Source organism: Leptidea sinapis, chromosome 1, assembly GCF_905404315.1.
Source record: "Leptidea sinapis chromosome 1, ilLepSina1.1, whole genome shotgun sequence".
NCBI classification, from domain to species: domain Eukaryota; kingdom Metazoa; phylum Arthropoda; class Insecta; order Lepidoptera; family Pieridae; genus Leptidea; species Leptidea sinapis.
Window position 1 is genome coordinate 1,549,636 of NC_066265.1, and position 18,672 is coordinate 1,568,307.

General features: G+C 34.7%; 2 protein-coding genes across 3 annotated transcripts in view; one reads left to right on the top strand and one right to left on the bottom strand.

The window, feature by feature from the left end:
• The window catches only part of LOC126979996 (leucine-rich melanocyte differentiation-associated protein-like), a 64,121-nt gene extending 56,986 nt beyond the window's left edge, over positions 1–7,135 (top strand). For both annotated transcript variants that reach the window (XM_050829610.1, XM_050829617.1), the window contains exons 5-6: positions 2,566–2,777; positions 4,088–7,135. In XM_050829610.1, coding sequence (XP_050685567.1) covers positions 2,566–2,777; positions 4,088–4,167 — 292 coding nt within the window. In that variant the 3' untranslated portion in view covers positions 4,168–7,135. The remainder of the gene's footprint in view (positions 1–2,565; positions 2,778–4,087) is intronic.
• Positions 7,136–8,987: 1,852 nt separating this feature from the next.
• LOC126979781 (transcription initiation factor TFIID subunit 3) overlaps positions 8,988–18,672 on the bottom strand; it is a 40,188-nt gene continuing 30,503 nt past the window's right edge. The window contains exons 10-11 of the mRNA XM_050829318.1: positions 17,630–17,889; positions 8,988–16,765 (exon numbers count right to left, since the gene is read on the bottom strand). Coding sequence (XP_050685275.1) covers positions 16,613–16,765; positions 17,630–17,889 — 413 coding nt within the window. The 3' untranslated portion in view covers positions 8,988–16,612. The remainder of the gene's footprint in view (positions 16,766–17,629; positions 17,890–18,672) is intronic.

The following is an 18,672-nucleotide window of genomic DNA, read 5'->3' on the forward strand; positions in this document are numbered from 1 at the left end:
ATTGTATTTTAAAAGTTATTCATTTCTGTCAAACATATTATGCATAGTATATCGTATGACCAATGAAATATGTTTTTTGTTTATCGGGTTTTTATCAGAGAACACATAATAAAAAAATTGAATGTAATAATATTAAAAAACATAATATTTTATATGCCCTTTTATTGTTACTTAAAAGTAATAATATTTTATTTGAATTTTAACATAAAATTAAAAGGAAATAACAAAATTATGTATACATAGATACTAGAGAGAAACTTAACCGAACCCGAATAATTGTTTTTTATATAATAATTACATTTTTATAATGGTTTTTTATTTTAGCCTTAAGAAAATTTAGTGCAGATTTGGCACTAGAGAACAATTCAAAACATTTAGATTTTAGCCTTAGGTAATTAATACGTCTAGATAGAGTCCCTTGCTGCTAGACAACTGATAAAAACGACCAGGAATATTAGTTAAGGGTGCGTGACAAGCCACACATATGACGTATGACACTTGGTGTTAGTGTGCGTTCATTGCTCAAAATAGAGGTTAGTTCTAAAGTGTATTTTTTGGACATATTTTTTTCACAGTTGTCATAGTCTATTTAGACGTGCAAATGATCTAATGTTTTAGCATTATCAAATTATATGATCCCTGTGTTCGATAAAATATTTATTTTATGATAATTTTTGGTATGAACAAAACATTTAACAAATTCGAGTTAAATTAGTGAATTGCGTTTTGGTCTGCAATAAATTTAATTATCATAAGCTTTCCAATCGTATTTGGATATTCACTAATGCTCTTTTATTATGTATAGTTTTGTATGCTAAACTGATAGGAAAATATTTATAATGAACTAAGAAGCACTTTTACAGTTTGATATAATGCTTGATTGATACGCGGTGAATCACTGTACGATAGATCGCGCGGAGTGCTGTATTGCAATTCGGCTCGAAGGACCATAAAGATATACGGTTTTATATGATAATTAAATGATAAACTGATAGAATAAAATGTGTATAATGAACTAAGAAGCAGATTTACAGTTTTGATATAATTCTTGATTGATACGCGGCGAATCAATATACGACAGATCGCGCGGAGTGCTGTATTGCAATCCGACTCGAAGGACCATAATAGTATACGGTTTTATATGATAATTAAATGATAAACTGATAGAATAAAATGTGTATAATGAACTAAGAAGCAGATTTACAGTTTTGATATAATTCTTGATTGATACGCGGCGAATCAATATACGATAGATCGCGCGGAGTGCTGTATTGCAATCCGACTCGAAGGACCATAATAGTATACGGTTTTATATGATAATTAAATGATAAACTGATAGAATAAAATGTGTATAATGAACTAAGAAGCAGATTTACAGTTTTGATATAATTCTTGATTGATACGCGGCGAATCAATATACGATAGATCGCGCGGAGTGCTGTATTGCAATTCGGCTCGAAGGACCATAAAGATATACGGTTTTATATGATAATTAAATGATAAACTGATAGAATAAAATGTGTATAATGAACTAAGAAGCAGATTTACAGTTTTGATATAATTCTTGATTGATACGCGGCGAATCAATATACGACAGATCGCGCGGAGTGCTGTATTGCAATCCGACTCGAAGGACCATAATAGTATACGGTTTTATATGATAATTAAATGATAAACTGATAGAATAAAATGTGTATAATGAACTAAGAAGCAGATTTACAGTTTTGATATAATTCTTGATTGATACGCGGCGAATCAATATACGATAGATCGCGCGGAGTGCTGTATTGCAATCCGACTCGAAGGACCATAATAGTATACGGTTTTATATGATAATTAAATGATAAACTGATAGAATAAAATGTGTATAATGAACTAAGAAGCAGATTTACAGTTTTGATATAATTCTTGATTGATACGCGGCGAATCAATATACGATAGATCGCGCGGAGTGCTGTATTGCAATTCGGCTCGAAGGACCATAAAGATATACGGTTTTATATGATAATTAAATGATAAACTGATAGAATAAAATGTGTATAATGAACTAAGAAGCAGATTTACAGTTTTGATATAATTCTTTATTGATACGCGGCGAATCAATATACGATAGATCGCGCGGAGTGCTGTATTGCAATCCGACTCGAAGGACCATAAAGGTATACGGTTTTATATGATAATTAAATGATAAGCTGATAGAATAAAATGTGTATAATGAACTAAGAAGCAGATTTACAGTTTGATATAATGCTTGATTGATACGCGGCGAATTACTGTACGATAGATCGCGCGGAGTGCTGTATTGCAAATACTGAATGTTAGAATACAATATATGTTTCGCGGCGCGTCGATTTCAGAACTACTAATGTGTACGAATTTGTTCGTACAATTATAATATTAATGAGTAATTAACGACGTACTAATAATAGTCTGCGTCTATATTTAATTGATAAAATATTGTAATGAAGTCATGTCATGAGAATTTATTATTAACTATTTCATTTCAATTTACAATTATAAGCAAACGATATACTTATTATTAATTTATCTTTTTTTATTCATTAGATACTACGTGTTGTACAAGCTAAGCAATCTTCATTTCCTGGACTCGAGGCGCGTGTCCCCCCCGGAGCGGCTAGAGGCGTCGAGTAGGGGGGAGTTCACGCGGGTACGGCGACCTAGCAGCAATCAGGACGTGACCGATACCATTTCACCACCACCGGCTTTCACCGCACGACCCTTGCCGTTGGACCTCAGCACTTTGGGGAAGCATAAAGGTGAATACACATTTTATGTACCGCTTAGAACATGGCTTTTCTGAGCGGCACTACAATTTCGCTCGTCACCTTGAGACATAAGATGTTAAGTCTCATTTGAATATGACCGAATACACTCGACCCATATAGCCGAATGGTTAGTCACCCTGGCAACTAAGCTAGTGGTCCCGGGCTCGAATCCCGGTAGGTGCAATTATTTATTTGATAAATATGAATTGAATGTTTGTTTCCGAATCATGGATGTTTATATGTATTTATTTAAGTAAGTATATTGAATTAAATATATCGTTGTCTTGTACCCATAGTACAGGCTATGCCTAGTTTGGGGCAAGACAATTTGTGTGAAAATGTGTCAATATTATTATTATTATTTGCCCAGTAATTTCACTAGCTACAGCGCCCTTCAGACCGAAACACAATAATGCTGACACATTACTGCTTCACGCCAGAAATAGACGACGTTGTGGTACCCATAATCTAGTTGGCATCCTGTGCAAAGGAGCCCCCCACTGCTATTGTGTTTCGGTATGATGGGCTCCGTAGCTAATTAAATTACTGGGTTTATAATTGTGAAGGCGCTGGAGTTGGGTGCGGAGGAGTAGCGCTGCATTGCAATGGCCCCTGGCCTATATTTCACCGGGACATCATGGCGGCGCAACCATTCGTGCCACTGTGATTTCCGTAAACTACCATACTTGACACCAGACTCGCCACACCACACTGAGACGGTATCAAAATGGACCATGAAGAGGCTACTGCTGTATGTACATAGGAAAAGAGCTCCATCTTTGCTTCTGTTCTCCAAACAAAACTCCAACTCCCAACATTTATTTTTAAAACTCTATAATCTTATGAGGAATTATCCCAAATTGACGGTCTTCTTTAAATTTCAATAATAAACCTTTCTGTGTTGAAATTCTCCATCGTATGCAATTAACAAACAATTAAAATATTAAAATAAATAATTACAAAAAAAAACACAACAGTGCACACGTTTTGCATACAATGAGGTGAAAGGGTCACTGGCGTTCGAGTTAGTGAGACGCCATTCAGCACTATAGTAATTAGTAGTGGCGTAGTAACATCCTGTGCACGCGTCCGAGCTAGTCCAGCCGCCAAATTGGTTGCAAAACCAAACGGACAACAGGTGATTAACTCCCTATAGACCTGTATATGTTTTGTTGGTAGCGGCGACTGGTTGCGTCGCCATGGTGGTTGCGCCGCCGTGGTGTGCCAATGAAATAAAGCTATTATTTACCATCTTTTTCTTATAACAAAAACATAATATTCGTAAAACACACTTGTTCCAGGAACGTACGGAAAGTGTCGATACAAGTACACCGGCAAACACTCGGAAGGAAACCGTTTTATTTTAAACAGTGATTTGTAGAAAGATACAAAAATATACATTAGGGTACTTTGGTGGCGTGGTTAGAAGTCGATGAAATAACTATAAGGCTGGGTTGTACCAATTAACTTTAGCAATAACAAACATGTCAAAGTACCGGTTAAAAATGAGTTGCACCATTTGACGTCATAACTTTAACTGTTAACCGTAACCTTCAAATTTCGCCGTTTAAAGCTATTGTTAATGTTAAATGCCTAAATAGCGAACTGTCAAAAGTTTCTAATAGATATTCGATGTTGAATTGATATTTCACTTTTTATCTTTAACTATGCCAAGGAATACGATGGTGCAATACATTCCGCAGTCTATGTTAAAGTCAGCGTTACAGTTAAAGTTTTTCACTTAAAACCTTAACTATAACAGCTGATATTATTAAACCCAGCCTAACCATTTATATTGTCAAACTCGACTTCCGAGCTTATCATGTTGTGTCTTATAGCCTAAACACATGATCAGATTTGGTACGGCCGAACCATCGGACGCGGTCTAGTAGCGGACCGTTTTCGTTGTTATGTCGCTTTGTCATCGCACAAAATTATTATAATTACCGTCCGGGCCGTACCGAGTACGACGCTGGACCAACTGGCGTGAGGCGCCCACCGGACCGTTTTTGGTCCGGCCGTACCAAATCCGACCATGTGTTTAAGCTCTTATAAAATAGTAGATATAATAAGGTTACTGGTTAGAACCAGTTTAATGTAAATGGTATTTGTAATATAAGTTGTCCTCAGGCTAATGCAATTATTAATAAAACATATATGAATGAATTAGTAGTTATGTGAGACATGCTTTGTTGCGCGCGCTTATAGAGGCAGTACTTTTGAACAAACATTTATTATCAAACGCGTTTTTAACCTCAAAAGGTGTGTTAACTTTTGATATAAATATTGTGATTTTACAAGACTAGAATTATAGTGAAAAAATGTATTGTTTTATGTTAAGTATTATATAACAAGCGCTCAAATAAAATTGAGGGTAACCTTAAAAATATCTGAAATTAAGATCACGCTTTTACGTGGAAAATGTTAGATTGGTTTCATCATAATAGCGATAACAACATTGAAATATGCTTAAATTTCCTCTGTATTTTGCGCTGGCGTAGAATTGCGTAATTTTTTAAATGTACATATAATAAGTAATTATAACATACTTTGTTTAAGGAATATTTTTAATTTAAAGTAATTTTTATGGTAAAGTTGTTTAAAGTCAAGTAAGGTTAAAAGTACTTTGTAGTTATCTGATGCCAAGTCTATTGGTATAAATTTCAACCCATGTACTCCTCTCTATAATACCCAATTGCATACCATATGGCATACAGAGAATGATTTTATTTCAAGTTAGTTACTTAGGTACACATTGCATTTAACTGAAATACGACACTCAATCCTTTTTAAGTCTGGATATTCTGTTATAAGGAAAATTTGTCATTGCGTGGTGTCGTATTCAAAGCGCGGTCGTAACACAACTGAACGAAAACTCTGCCTAATAGACGCGTAGGCAGAGTTTTCAGACAATTTTTGAGCGTGATTGTGAGTCTAGTAGTTAGTAGAAGCCACATCGCGATACGGGTTATATTTTAGTACATTTAGCGATTTCTGTCATTTGTCATCTTTGGGCGGGCGCGTCCCAGTACCAGCTTCTTCCATTTTACCGCATACAATAAAGAGCGGCTCGAATCATCGATGATCAAGTCATCTCCGATCGGCTTGATACATTTTAATTAAGAAGTTATTGCAAATTACTTTTAACCTCATATCATCATAAAATAATACATGTTACAAATGACTAATACTATGAACCAAATATATTTTAGTGCCAGTAATATAGAGGCGGAGACTGTAACAATTATATATAGGAATTTAAAAGTAAAGTAATAGTTATTTAAGGTACCAATAACGTAATATAAATGTGTTCAAATTTATTCATTTCATCATCTTATGTATATAAACATTTATATTTTTTTTATTTTCAATCACACAGTACCACATTGTAAAACACGATTATGCCAAAGTTTAACTATGCTAAACTTATGTTATTATTTTAATGATTTAGATTGTAATAGCGTTATCGCTATTAAAATTTCAAAAAAAGGGGTTCGCGGGTTCCAGTCCCGCATCGTTCATAAAATTTTGTTTGTGTAATAATATAATCCCAGAAGTGAGGGTTATCACTTTGAAACAACAAATTATCTCAACAATATCTTATCCTGGCCATTTTAATTAATAAATCATTGTATTCTGGAAAGGTTAACTAATAGGTTAAATAATTTTCTTTTAAGGAAAGTGACAATAATAGATTAATTAAAATATTAAGCATTATGTGTACTAGTGTAGTTTAGAGCTGTGGTAGATTGGATATTCCTTATTGAATTACTTTCATTGAATTAATCATTTGGGCGTTCTCGAGTCTTCCAAATTAAATGGTCAGCTATGGCTAGATAGAGAGAGATGGGCGAGAAATAGTGAAACTAAATTTTGAGCGAAAAATATAAGTTTAAAACTAAAATTATAATTAAATTATTTTTTTTTATGAAAATAAGGGTCGAGACGAGTAGGACGTTCGGCTGATGGGAATTGATACGCCCTGCCCATTACAATGCAGTGTCGCTCAGGATTCTTGAAAAACCCCAAAAATTCTAAGCGGCACTACAATTGCGCTCGTCACTTTGAGACATAAGATGTTAAGTATCATTTAGCGAGTAATTTCACTAGCTACGGCGCCCTTCAGACCGAAACACATTACTGCTATAATAATCTAGCCGGCATCCTGTGCAAAGCATGAAGCCGTCGACCAAATGTGCCGATATAAAATCTCACTACTTGATCAAGCTTAGTAGAGCTGTCGCTGTGAATGTTAATTAAACAATCATTTTGTTCATTTGATTGATGTGTTTGAATAATTCCTTCTTTTATATATTATTGTACATATTATAAATTGTAATACAAACTGATTTTTGTTTCATTGATCGTGTTTTTCTTAGCTACTACCTATTGAAAGTTACTTTTGACATCTAACTTCAAAATCTTTACTCCAGAAGGATATTGATGTATTATTAATGTCAATTTTTTTATCCGTTGCCTAGTTTCTGACTTAGATTAAGAACTTAAACTAACGAAGTTAAACTTAAAGTTGCGTTGATAGCTCGTGTTAACTCTAAATCATTTTTAGATAATTAATGTCGGATTATACTATTTCGTTGATATTTTTAAGTGATAACATTATTTAGCGGTCTGTAAAATGGTTTAGAACGATAACAGCGTGCAATATTATAGCCCTACTTGGGTAAGGGTGTAGTCAATATAATGTGAGTCGTTCGACTGTCCAGAGAACTAGGCATCAACAGTAGAAGGCCTGGCTCTGGAAGAAAACCATGCACTTCTGTGTGAGCTTCTGCTCGAGATGAGATGACCGCTTCCTGGTTAACCAGACACTGAGAAATCGCAAATCTTATGTAGACCTAACAGACTCAGAAAGTGAGAGGTGTGCAATCCAGATTATGGACTGTCAGGTGGAAGCCTCTCGCTGCCAGCATATGCAGTCGCCGGCCAGCCCCGTGGCCCTAAATTACTCCGCGAACACAGAGTTACTAGATTTAGCTTCGCTCGAAATTGTGCGACGTGAACTCAAGGAAACTGGGGTAGTGGTATTTATTATTCTCAGATGAAGCCAGAATATCACTATGTGGTGAGGACCGACGTCGGCGAGTACTGTAAAGGCAAGGGGAACGTTTCGCATAAGATTGCTAGGTTAGGCTAGAGGTTTGCTTTGGAGGTTCACTTATGTTTATGATTATTGTATAGTGTATTGGACCGTACGGTGTTAGTCTTCATAGAAAACGGCACTTTGAATGCACACCGGTACATATCAGAAGTCCTTATTCCTTACGTACACCCCGCATTAATGGTTCTTGTAGATTTTTTTTTACGGACGATAACGCTCGCGCTCACCGTTCTGGCAATGTGCAAGCGTATATTCAAAAGGTACGGATTCGTTGTTTGGATTGGACAGTTCGAAGTCCCGACCTCAATCCCACAGACCACATTTGGAATGTTCTATAACGAAGAGTAAGATCGGTGCAGCTAGCTCTGGGAAATAAGGAATATATGCTGTGCAGTGGGAGCGTATTCCACAAATAATAATTAAGAATAGCATCGATAGCACGCCCCGACGAATACAAGCTGTCATTTTAGGGGCCATACACGATAGTAAACTTTTACTTTTTATTTTTATGTTAAATAAAACTTAGGTTATATGCCTGCTTTTTTATTTAATGAAAAGATACTCAACTAGCTGTTAAGACTCTGAGATTATTTATCATTAATTCCATTGATCCAAATTGACAGAAACTACTTTTTGTGCGCGACTATTCTTCCTATCGAGTATGACTTATTTTCACAACTTTATTTATTTGCACTTCTAAAATCCATCTGGCGCTGCAGTAGTTTGGATGATCACTTAATCAGGTGACCCGTACGCTCGTTTGTCTTCTATTTTCATAAAAAAAATACTTTTTAAAGTTTTTTTATAATACATGAATGGTAACCGATACTCCCAATAATGATACCATATGTTTCTATTACTGTGTTACATGATGTCTTCATCAACGCCCACAACAAAGGACAACCACGATGATCCTAACAATGTGACCGGCCTTCAGCCGCCATATTTTTGTATATTAATAGACTGGAATACATCGTATTAAATATATCGTTGTCTTGCACCCATTGTACAGGCTATGCCTAGTTTGGGTCTAGTAAATTGTGCAAATTCTGAAACGGATCAATTAAAAGTAAAATGCTATGCCAATTATAAATGTAATTTATTTATCCAATTGAATTTAATTATATAATAATAAACTGAAGGTCTGGAATGCATGGCGCGTTCGAGTACAGTGATAGCACCAACGTACAGAGCAGGTACTAACACATACTTCACTATCACATCGGCACATTAGTGTACCTTTACACGAAGCCTATTTACAATTCATTAGCTAATATTTATAATTATTTACAATTACTTTAACAATTATAGGTGATTTAGAATAACATAAGTGTTATACTTACATACTTGACACAGTCATTATCTAATTAACAGTAAGGGCTACATTAATATCTAATTACCTGACAAACAGCATTCTGAATCGGTTTTTATTTAGGAACACGTAATCAACGATTTAAAAGATTAGGTAATATAATAAACTATTGAATTACATAATAATATACTGTAGAAATCATAACATATCCCTCTATGTTAATTAGCTCATGAACGTTGCAAGTTAAAACTGAAAATAAGTACATAATTTTCTTTAGTTATATATAATATAATATATATGTTTGGTTTAATGGACTGAAAATCATATTATTAATAAAACAATCCCCACTTAGAGAGCTATGAAGTATTTGTTCCGAAAACAAAAAAAGCTTCTAATAGAAGATAAATCTTTGCCCTATTTGCCACCAATCGGAAATATAACACAAATATTACATTGATAACTTGAGATAATTATCTTTTGGTTTAGGTTTAGATATTATTTTTTATGTGATAATACATTATTTCGGCGTTCTATTTTCTCAATTATTGTACTCTATTGTCTATTTCATAATATTATAAACATACAAATGTGATTTTCTTTAGAAAGCGCTTAGTAAACTCACATGCCATTCTCAAACTAAGTAAACTTTTTTATTAGAACTATCCATCCGATATATTTATTTATTGAGAAAGAAATTAACTTTAGATCTAAAATTCTGGGTCCATTCAAATATTTCAAAAGCAACGCCGTTGGTCAGACCGAATTTGACTTACAATTATGACAACAAAGTCAATTTTCAACATCATGTCTCCGCTGTTTGTTGACGACTATGCACCATCGACAAAATTGATTCATTATTCATTCACTTTACTTATAATTCTTTTAAAATCATAAAAACATGTTTATATTTTCACGAAAGAGATTGTTTGACAAGTGGTGGACTGTCAGTGTCTAATAAAATGATTGGCGAATTTCGACCTACTTGTTTACAATGACAGTCGCAATTCCATTTCGTCGATATTACATTACAACCAAATATGCAAAAATAGCGTGTGTTTGAAGCGTTCACGTCGTTATATTTTTACTTTTATATCGAGAAGCTAGTAAATCTACATAAAACCACTTTTATATCAATCATCAACTGGCATAACGGCAAAGACCGCAGTATTGTTTCTTTGATTTCGTTACGAGCTGATCACCAAAATCGGCCACTTGTTTACTCTGACCATCAAATAATTAATCATAACACTCAAACATAAAAAAAAAACACTACAAAAACGGCATTCTCCCACATTACATTCACAATTAATTCCTTACAATAGCACTTAATAATTTGTGTAACCAAGATTTATGAACGATACGGGACTCAAACCCGCGCCTCTTGGGTTCCGTCCGAACGATTTTACCAAATTGCATAAACTCTTAGCGAATTGTTTAGATTCGAAAGAGCGACATCTCAAGTCAAAATCCTAATATGCAATTATTGGTATTGAGCAGGTTATCAACTGTAAAGTAGATCCTGTAGAATGTAGATGGAGCCACAACCTGAGAGTTGAACAAGACATACCAAGATTTACGAACAATACGTTACTTGAACGGTTGGCTCAGTCGGTGTAAGGCTCGGACGAATCCCGCATCGTTTTGAAATCATTTAATAGTTGTGACATTTTACTCATAAGCTCTTATCATCTCAACAGTCACCTGTACTAACCTCCCATTATGATAATTTAAATTTGAAAACCGGAATAAAAGGGTGGACCCAACTAATAATGATAAGCCGCGTCGTCTGCGTTTAACAATGACAGTGTAATCTGACTCGAACGCATCACAAAACGAACTAAGCGTACCGCTATACAGGCTGCCGCTATAATAGCGACATTAATTGAACACACGGGTATCTAACCATAATCGTAAAAAAATAATTCTAAATTTAAATTAAATAATTGAACTATTCAACTTTTCAAACACATAATATATTTACGAAACAAAAATTAACTCCCTTAAGTGGTCACATAACGGGCGTTCCCAATATACTATCTACAGAAAAAGATAAATTACTACCTTCTACTGTCAGTAATTAGCTGTAAAAATCTGAAGCTGATACCCGATAAGTCATTCTTATCGCCTTATATTGGGACGCGTGATACAAACTTCTATCGCTAGTAAGCTATACGTCCTCCCATTGACAGACAGCGTGTACGGATACGGTGAGTTACTGTTGATAAGTTTATTGTGACAGAAAAGTCAACGATAGCTACGATTTTTGTCTCAAGTAAGAGATAGACTGAATATTGGGAAAGGCCGTAAGACGGCACGAAGATGTTTTCAGTATCTACGCTAGCTCGCGGTTTTACAGGTTGTTCCGAAATGATATTATGAATAATTTAATTATTTAGGTGAATTATTATTTTATTTTAACATGCTTTTTATTAGCTTCACGCGATTTTGACCCAATTTTAACGTCCAGATTTCGTTCAAACTTCGTAGTATTATCGAGGACCGATGACAATACATTAATTTGATACTATTATTCTATTTTTCAATTTGCAAAATAAGATTTTTGTTAAATTATATAAATTTCATCTATCGTCTATAAGGCAGAATATTGATGATAATTTTTATATTTCCGTTGGGAATATAAATATATTTAGCGTGACTTCGCCAAATGGCCCAACGGAAGACCAGCGTTGGTTTTACAAACCAGCAATCATGCTGATTTAGGTCCATTTTTGTAACATATAGGTTTAGTAGTAAGTTTTATTTTAAGTTATTTGTAAATTTATGTGTAAGTAATATACGTTTCAAAATAAACATATAATTTTTTTTCAATTTTAAATTTCAAAATAAATTTTCCATTTTTTAGTTCGGCTTTCTAAAAAATTTTTTTTAACTACCTACTATTTATTGAAAATATTGTTGTGATTACAGTTAAATAGTCTACCCGTGTGTCAATTTAGTGTCACCATTATACCGCTACGCTGTACATTTACCAGATACTTAAATACAGAAATATCTCACGTGACTGTATTTACACTTTCATCTGCCCTTAAATTATATGACGTCTTACTATACCAAAATATATTTTTATTATCATATTCTATCCAACTTTTCGTTCCATCGAAACAAAAAAAAAATCTTGGCACTCCATTTTATATATGAAATCGTTTGAATAATTTGACACAAGTGTGTCTTTCATCCCGAAGCAATGTTAAACCCGTCTTTAAGTCAAAGACCAAATTTACTATGTAATAAACTGTTTGTTTTGCGAGGTAGTATTTAACTAGTAAGCCCAAACTAAGCCATTGAGGCTTTAAATTAACTGTTTTAAACCAAATGTTGTGAATTTTCGAATGTTAATTTCGCATCTTTTGTCTTAAATTAATTCGACAAGCGTTTCGCTTCTACACCAGGCGTCCTCAGGAGATGTTGACTCGCCAAATTCTGGCACGAGATGCCTCGCATAGAGTCTAAACACGTGTCGAATTGATTAAAGACAAAACTTTGGGGAATTTACACTCAATAAAAATCATAACATTTGTATAATTATGAATTTCCACCTCTTCGGAAAAGTTGAGCTTTAATGAGATGAAGAGGCAAGAAACCCATTGCCACTCTTTTAAATCTATATTTACAGTTTCAGCACTACAATATATTTTATACAATGAATGTGAAGTGATACACAAATTTTACTCAAAAACGTTTTGACTTACTTGTAAAATTTAAAGAAAAAGAAGTTATTAATCTTTAAAAAAAAATGAAAACGATTGACTCTAAAGGCCCTGCTTTAAACTTCCCGCTAATTCCATACTGACACGCTTCAAATTGTACTTATGCAAAATAACGAATAATTCAATAAATTTGCTTTAAATTATATACCCGATTTTATTGCATTTAATTATTATATATATATACTTCAAAATGCCGCATTTATTTTAAATTTCTGTCGTGGAGAAAAAAAATTTTTAGATAATTGATAACAAGGTCACAACGATACAACGTATTTAAGAAAAAAGTCAAATAAGGTATAGCAATTCTTTCTAAGTATGTACTATACCATGCTATAACATATAATTAACAAAATTTTATCAATTAAAGTTAGCTTATATAACTATTACGTCAGAATTCTCACCCAAAAAACAATATTTTAAATTGCAAAATAGTGTAATTGAATAACATGATCTACCTATAAACTGTTATAATAACCGCCAAACCTTAAAGCCAAAAGTATTTCTTGAATATTCCGCAAGTGTGAGCGAGCGCGCAACAGCGGCAATACTGCTCACTCATTCTATGGCTGTGTGCTGTGATTTAGTGATTGCTATAATATCAATAATATCTTAAGTACAACAAGCAACAACAAAATATACAACATATTATGTATTTGCACTATAATTTATATATAATCTATTTAATATAACGCGCAAAGCATCGAAAAATAAATTATTTAAGCCGTCATTTGAACTATAATAGGTAATCATTAAATTAAACACTAACATTAAAATTATATAGAACTCTGTTAATATTAATAATTATATCGTGGGGTAAAGTCTTCAATAGACAAAATGCGTTTCATTCTCAGGTTTACTGAGAGAAATCACATATTAACGAGTACCTATAAATAGACAGCAAGGCATATCTAGTCTAATTGAAAAAAAAAATAACATATTCTTAATTATTAAAGAATACGATTAATGCATTTTCGGCAGTAATCGTTTTATGTCCAAGATAATTTATTAAAAGTAATAATACAATTTTCAATATAATGAAATTCAATAACGAAAAGTATTCAATAGGGCAGTACAGTTTAATTTCTATGAAATTATACCCTAAAACTGCCTCTATAAATAATATAGGCAGTTATTTAAAAAAAACCAATGGCACATCTTATTGTGTACTTAAAACTTCTATATTTGAACTAACGGCACTCCCGACAGTAGAAAAACATAAAAAAAATTAAAATAAATCGTTGACCGACATTCGTTTTGTGTCGACTAGACTTCGTTTTACAAAAATGCACTTTATACAATAAACATACGGTTGTAATTATAAAAAAACTAAAACTAGGCCGAGATATACACAGCGTACTTAGACTTCGCTCAGACTAATCTAGAGATTTAAGTCGAAATACGTTTTTATAAACATAGCTTTTGAGTGCGAGCTAAGCTCAAGTCCACCATAACGACGACTTAAGAAAAAATCAGACTATAAGCCGAACAAAAAGGAGGTCAACATAATACAGTGCCTACTGTCACGCACTAGAAATGTGGTGTTGGAGACGAATACTAAGTATCTTGGACACAACGCTGCACAAACGTCTCGATACTTGAACAACTCAAGGTGAAAGAAAGGCTTTCACCTATAGTCAGAGCGCGTATCCTCAGATACTTCGGACATGTCACGCGACGTGGACTGCATGTCATGAGAGACTTGTTGTTCAGGGAAGGGTCATCGGCAGTAGGTCAAGAGGACGCTCCCCTATGCGCTGGATAGACCAGATCAAAGCCCTAACCAATACTCCCCGTTCGACGTGACCACGACTGCTCTATCAAGAGTAATCCGACGAAGAAGACTGTCACCCATAGCTGTCACGCATCTAAAAATCCGTTCTGTTTCTGATTTCCACTTATTTCAATAAAACTATTAATCAAATAAGTGTTGGATACTGTAATAATTTTGTTTCTTTTTCTATTGTTTATAAATTGATTAATAATAATCGACAATGTACTGTGTATAATGTAACGCACGTCTGACCTATCTATTGGGCTGTTAATCTCAGCTGTAAATGACTATTATTACCAAATCAAAGTTTGCGCTATGTTTGAAGTCTGCTAAGTTTTACGTAAGTGAGGTCTAAGTATGCTATATAGACCTTAACCTTAGTGTTAGACAAAAAAATACCGAATAATGACCTTATAGTAACTGTTACTCGGTGGCCTTCCGTTCGGGGTCATTGACCGAAATTCATCTAGCGCCGCGTTTATAATGGTGTTATTACAATTAATAATATTTAAGTACGATATGAATGATTGTAAATATAATTTGTACTATTTGTACATTAATTATAAATATATTTATTTATTAACATGACATCAATCGCGAGGTACGCTAAATGTTTTACCCAAAACCAACTATTTCTCAAAATGCTTTCGGTACAGCGCTCCCTATTCATAGTTGCAACACATACAACCAAAATATCCAATAAGGAGACACATTGTTAGTCACGGACAACAATGTTTTAATTACAAAAATGATATCGACCTAAAAATATGTTTTTTAAATTCTTGTAAAAGACAAAAGGAATAAATGACATCTTGAGTTTAATAGATTGTTGTAATCGGGCGATCGTTGCCTGTGACTTCACACACACACACTTCTGTATAAAACACAATATCCGCGATGAAATCTGATAATAATTATATCGATAGATACAGTTTAAAACTGCGTTACAACATTTCGTCATGTATTACGGTATTTTTCTTCAACCTTTCTTCACATACAACGCACTCAGTAAATTAACAAAAAAAAAGATTCATTTAAAGGTTGGACCACATTCGAGCGGTGCTCTGCGGTGCGTCGCTTCATTCGCTCGACGGTACCCATCGTATTACAACTGCACTAAGCGGAGACTTGCAACATTTCTATAGCATTTTGCGTGCGAGCAACTTACAAGATGAGCGATAGTATCATAATTTGTTTCCTAGACTTCCTAATGACTCTGCACGGTTTCACACTAACTTCAGAATGACAAAAGCTTAACAATTACGCATTACGCATACTGAAGCAATGCGCCTCTTGTTGTGTTGCACTAAGCGTCGCTGCACTGCGCAGCAAAATATTCTCTCGGAGGCAACTCTGCTGCGACACGCAGTGTAGCACCGCTCTAATGCGATATGCACCATACAAAATGCTTGAAATAATATTTCGACGCTTTACGGCGCTGTAATGGGGTCCGGCTCTAAGACTTATTGAACGCAATTTTCATGGGCTATTAACAAAAAATACTATCGTAAGAGGCGACTTAGGTCATTTACCAGTGGGAGGCTTCTTTTCTTTTTCTACCGTGAAGCAGTAATTGTGTAAGCATTACTGTGTTTCAGTCTGAAGGGCGCCGTAGCTAGTGAAATTACTAGGCAAATGAGACTTAACATCTTATACCTCAATGTGACGAACGCAATTGTAGTGCCGCTCGGAATTTTTGAGTTTTTCAAGAATCCTGAGTGGCGGTGCATTGTAATGGTAATATCAATTAACATCAGCTGGCCATCCTGCAAGTCTCATAAAAAAAAACTTTTCATAAAAGGCACGTCCAAAGTATATTGGCTAACAGTTGCAACGTAGTTATAACCTGCACCTATCACAATAATTAAAATAACTCTATTTAGTACCGCACGCTGTTTACACCTGAGTGACAAAATGCGACAGCTTTTCGAGCTCTCTCTGTAGCGCGGTTCGACTCTCCGTCTCGGCACGGAGTCGCATGTTTAGCTCTTCGATGGCCGCCGTGAACCTTGAGTTTTGTGCTTCTAACAACATCTCTAAGTTTGATATCTGAAATAATAATAATAATAATATAATTTTCTTTTTTATTTCTCCTCACAAAAGATCTTAAGCTAACACAGGAGATACATAATAAGTCTTACATTTTTAATACCTGGTATTTGTGTCTGAATTACATGTTACAGATCATCAGGACCTCACTTTTAAATTACAGGATAATTTACAAAAGTGTTACAATGGATTAAATTGGTTACGTTATTCTATAACCAAACTTTTATTAATCACCCACTCATTAAATTTTACCTTACGTTAGATACAAAATACGCCGGAGGTGGTGGGTTGGAATCCCGCATCGTTCATAAAATTTTGTTTTTCAAATTTTATTTGTGTATTAAAAACATAACAAATTGTTTACAAAATACCTATCATAGGCAGTCTCCACATTGCATATTCGATATACAACATCAATATTTAGACCACAAAACTCAGTACTGTGGGACTACCTTCTTTTTACCGGGAGGTTCCTTAGCACAGGAAGCCGGCTAGATTATGGGTACCACAATGGCGTCTATTTCTGCCGTGAAGCAGTAATGTTTAAACATTACTGTGTTTCGGTCTGAAGGGCGCCGTAGCTAGTGAATTTACTGGGCAAATAAGACTTAACATCTTATGTCTCAAGGTGACGAGCGCATATGTAGTGCCGCTCAGAATTTTTGTGTTTTTCAAGAATCCTGACCGGCTCTGCATTGTACGGCGTATCAATTACCATCAGCTGAACGTCCTGCTCGTCTCGTCCCTTATTTTAATTTAAAAAAACTATGGTGTTTTAATTAAAAAAAGCGCAACGAGTTAGATCTACAGCACCTAGTGCCTACCTTACAAGAAAACCAATGCACGCCCCTGAAAACAACTCACCCTATTATTAAGCTGCGCGATCAAAGGGTCTTCACTCTTCTCAACTTTGTACACGAGCGACTTCTTCTCCAGCGACTCCCGACTCTTGTCCGGCTCTCTGTCTTCTGCCTCCATCTCTCTCACACTCGTGAATCTGCTGATAGACTCCACCTTCTCCGTCTTTATCTCGAACGACTTGTCCATCTCGCCGCGGACGGACGCTTGCGGCGGTGATAGCGACGGTTTCTTTAGTTCGTCTAGCATCGTTGTTATTGTACGACCTGGAAGAGAAATATACGACGGCCTTACAAATAAACTTGGTATAAAGTTATACAAATTAAATTTGTAACCAAAATTTATGAACGATGCGAGACTCGAGCCGACGACCTCTCGGGTTCCGTCCGTGCGCTCTTTCCAGTTGAGCCAACCGTTCGAGTCCCGCATCCTTCATAAATTTCGGTTACAAATTTAATTTGCATAATTAATCCCAGAAGTGTGGGTTATCATTTTAACATACACAAATAAAATTTATGAACGATGTGGGACTCGAACCCTAACGAGCTAACCGTTCGAGTGACTTATCATGATAAAATCTTGTATGCTTTGCTCAACTCTTAGGTTATGGCTTCATCTACAGGATCTACTTTATAGTTGATAACCTGCTCAACCCCAATATTTACATATCAAGAAATTGACTTGAGATGTCGCTCTTGTAAATCTAAACAATTTGTTATGTTTTTAAAGTGGATTTTACTTCTAGGATTTATACACAAAAAAAACTGAAAACAAAATTTTAAAATATTAAATTGTTTATAAAGCCTGAGAATAAACTATTTAATACGTCATACATACTTGAATACATTAAAATATCCATGACTAGAAAACAACCAATTTTTCTCAGACTTTTGCTGGTGTTTGAATGTTGTGTTCGTCAATTTGCAAGAACTTTCTTACGGTTCGGCATGTATTTAAAATGGCGGCTTTGTCAAAGTCAAAATCAAGTAAACTTTATTCAATTATGCTTAAACAAAACGCTTTTGAATAGTCACTATATAAATATTTCT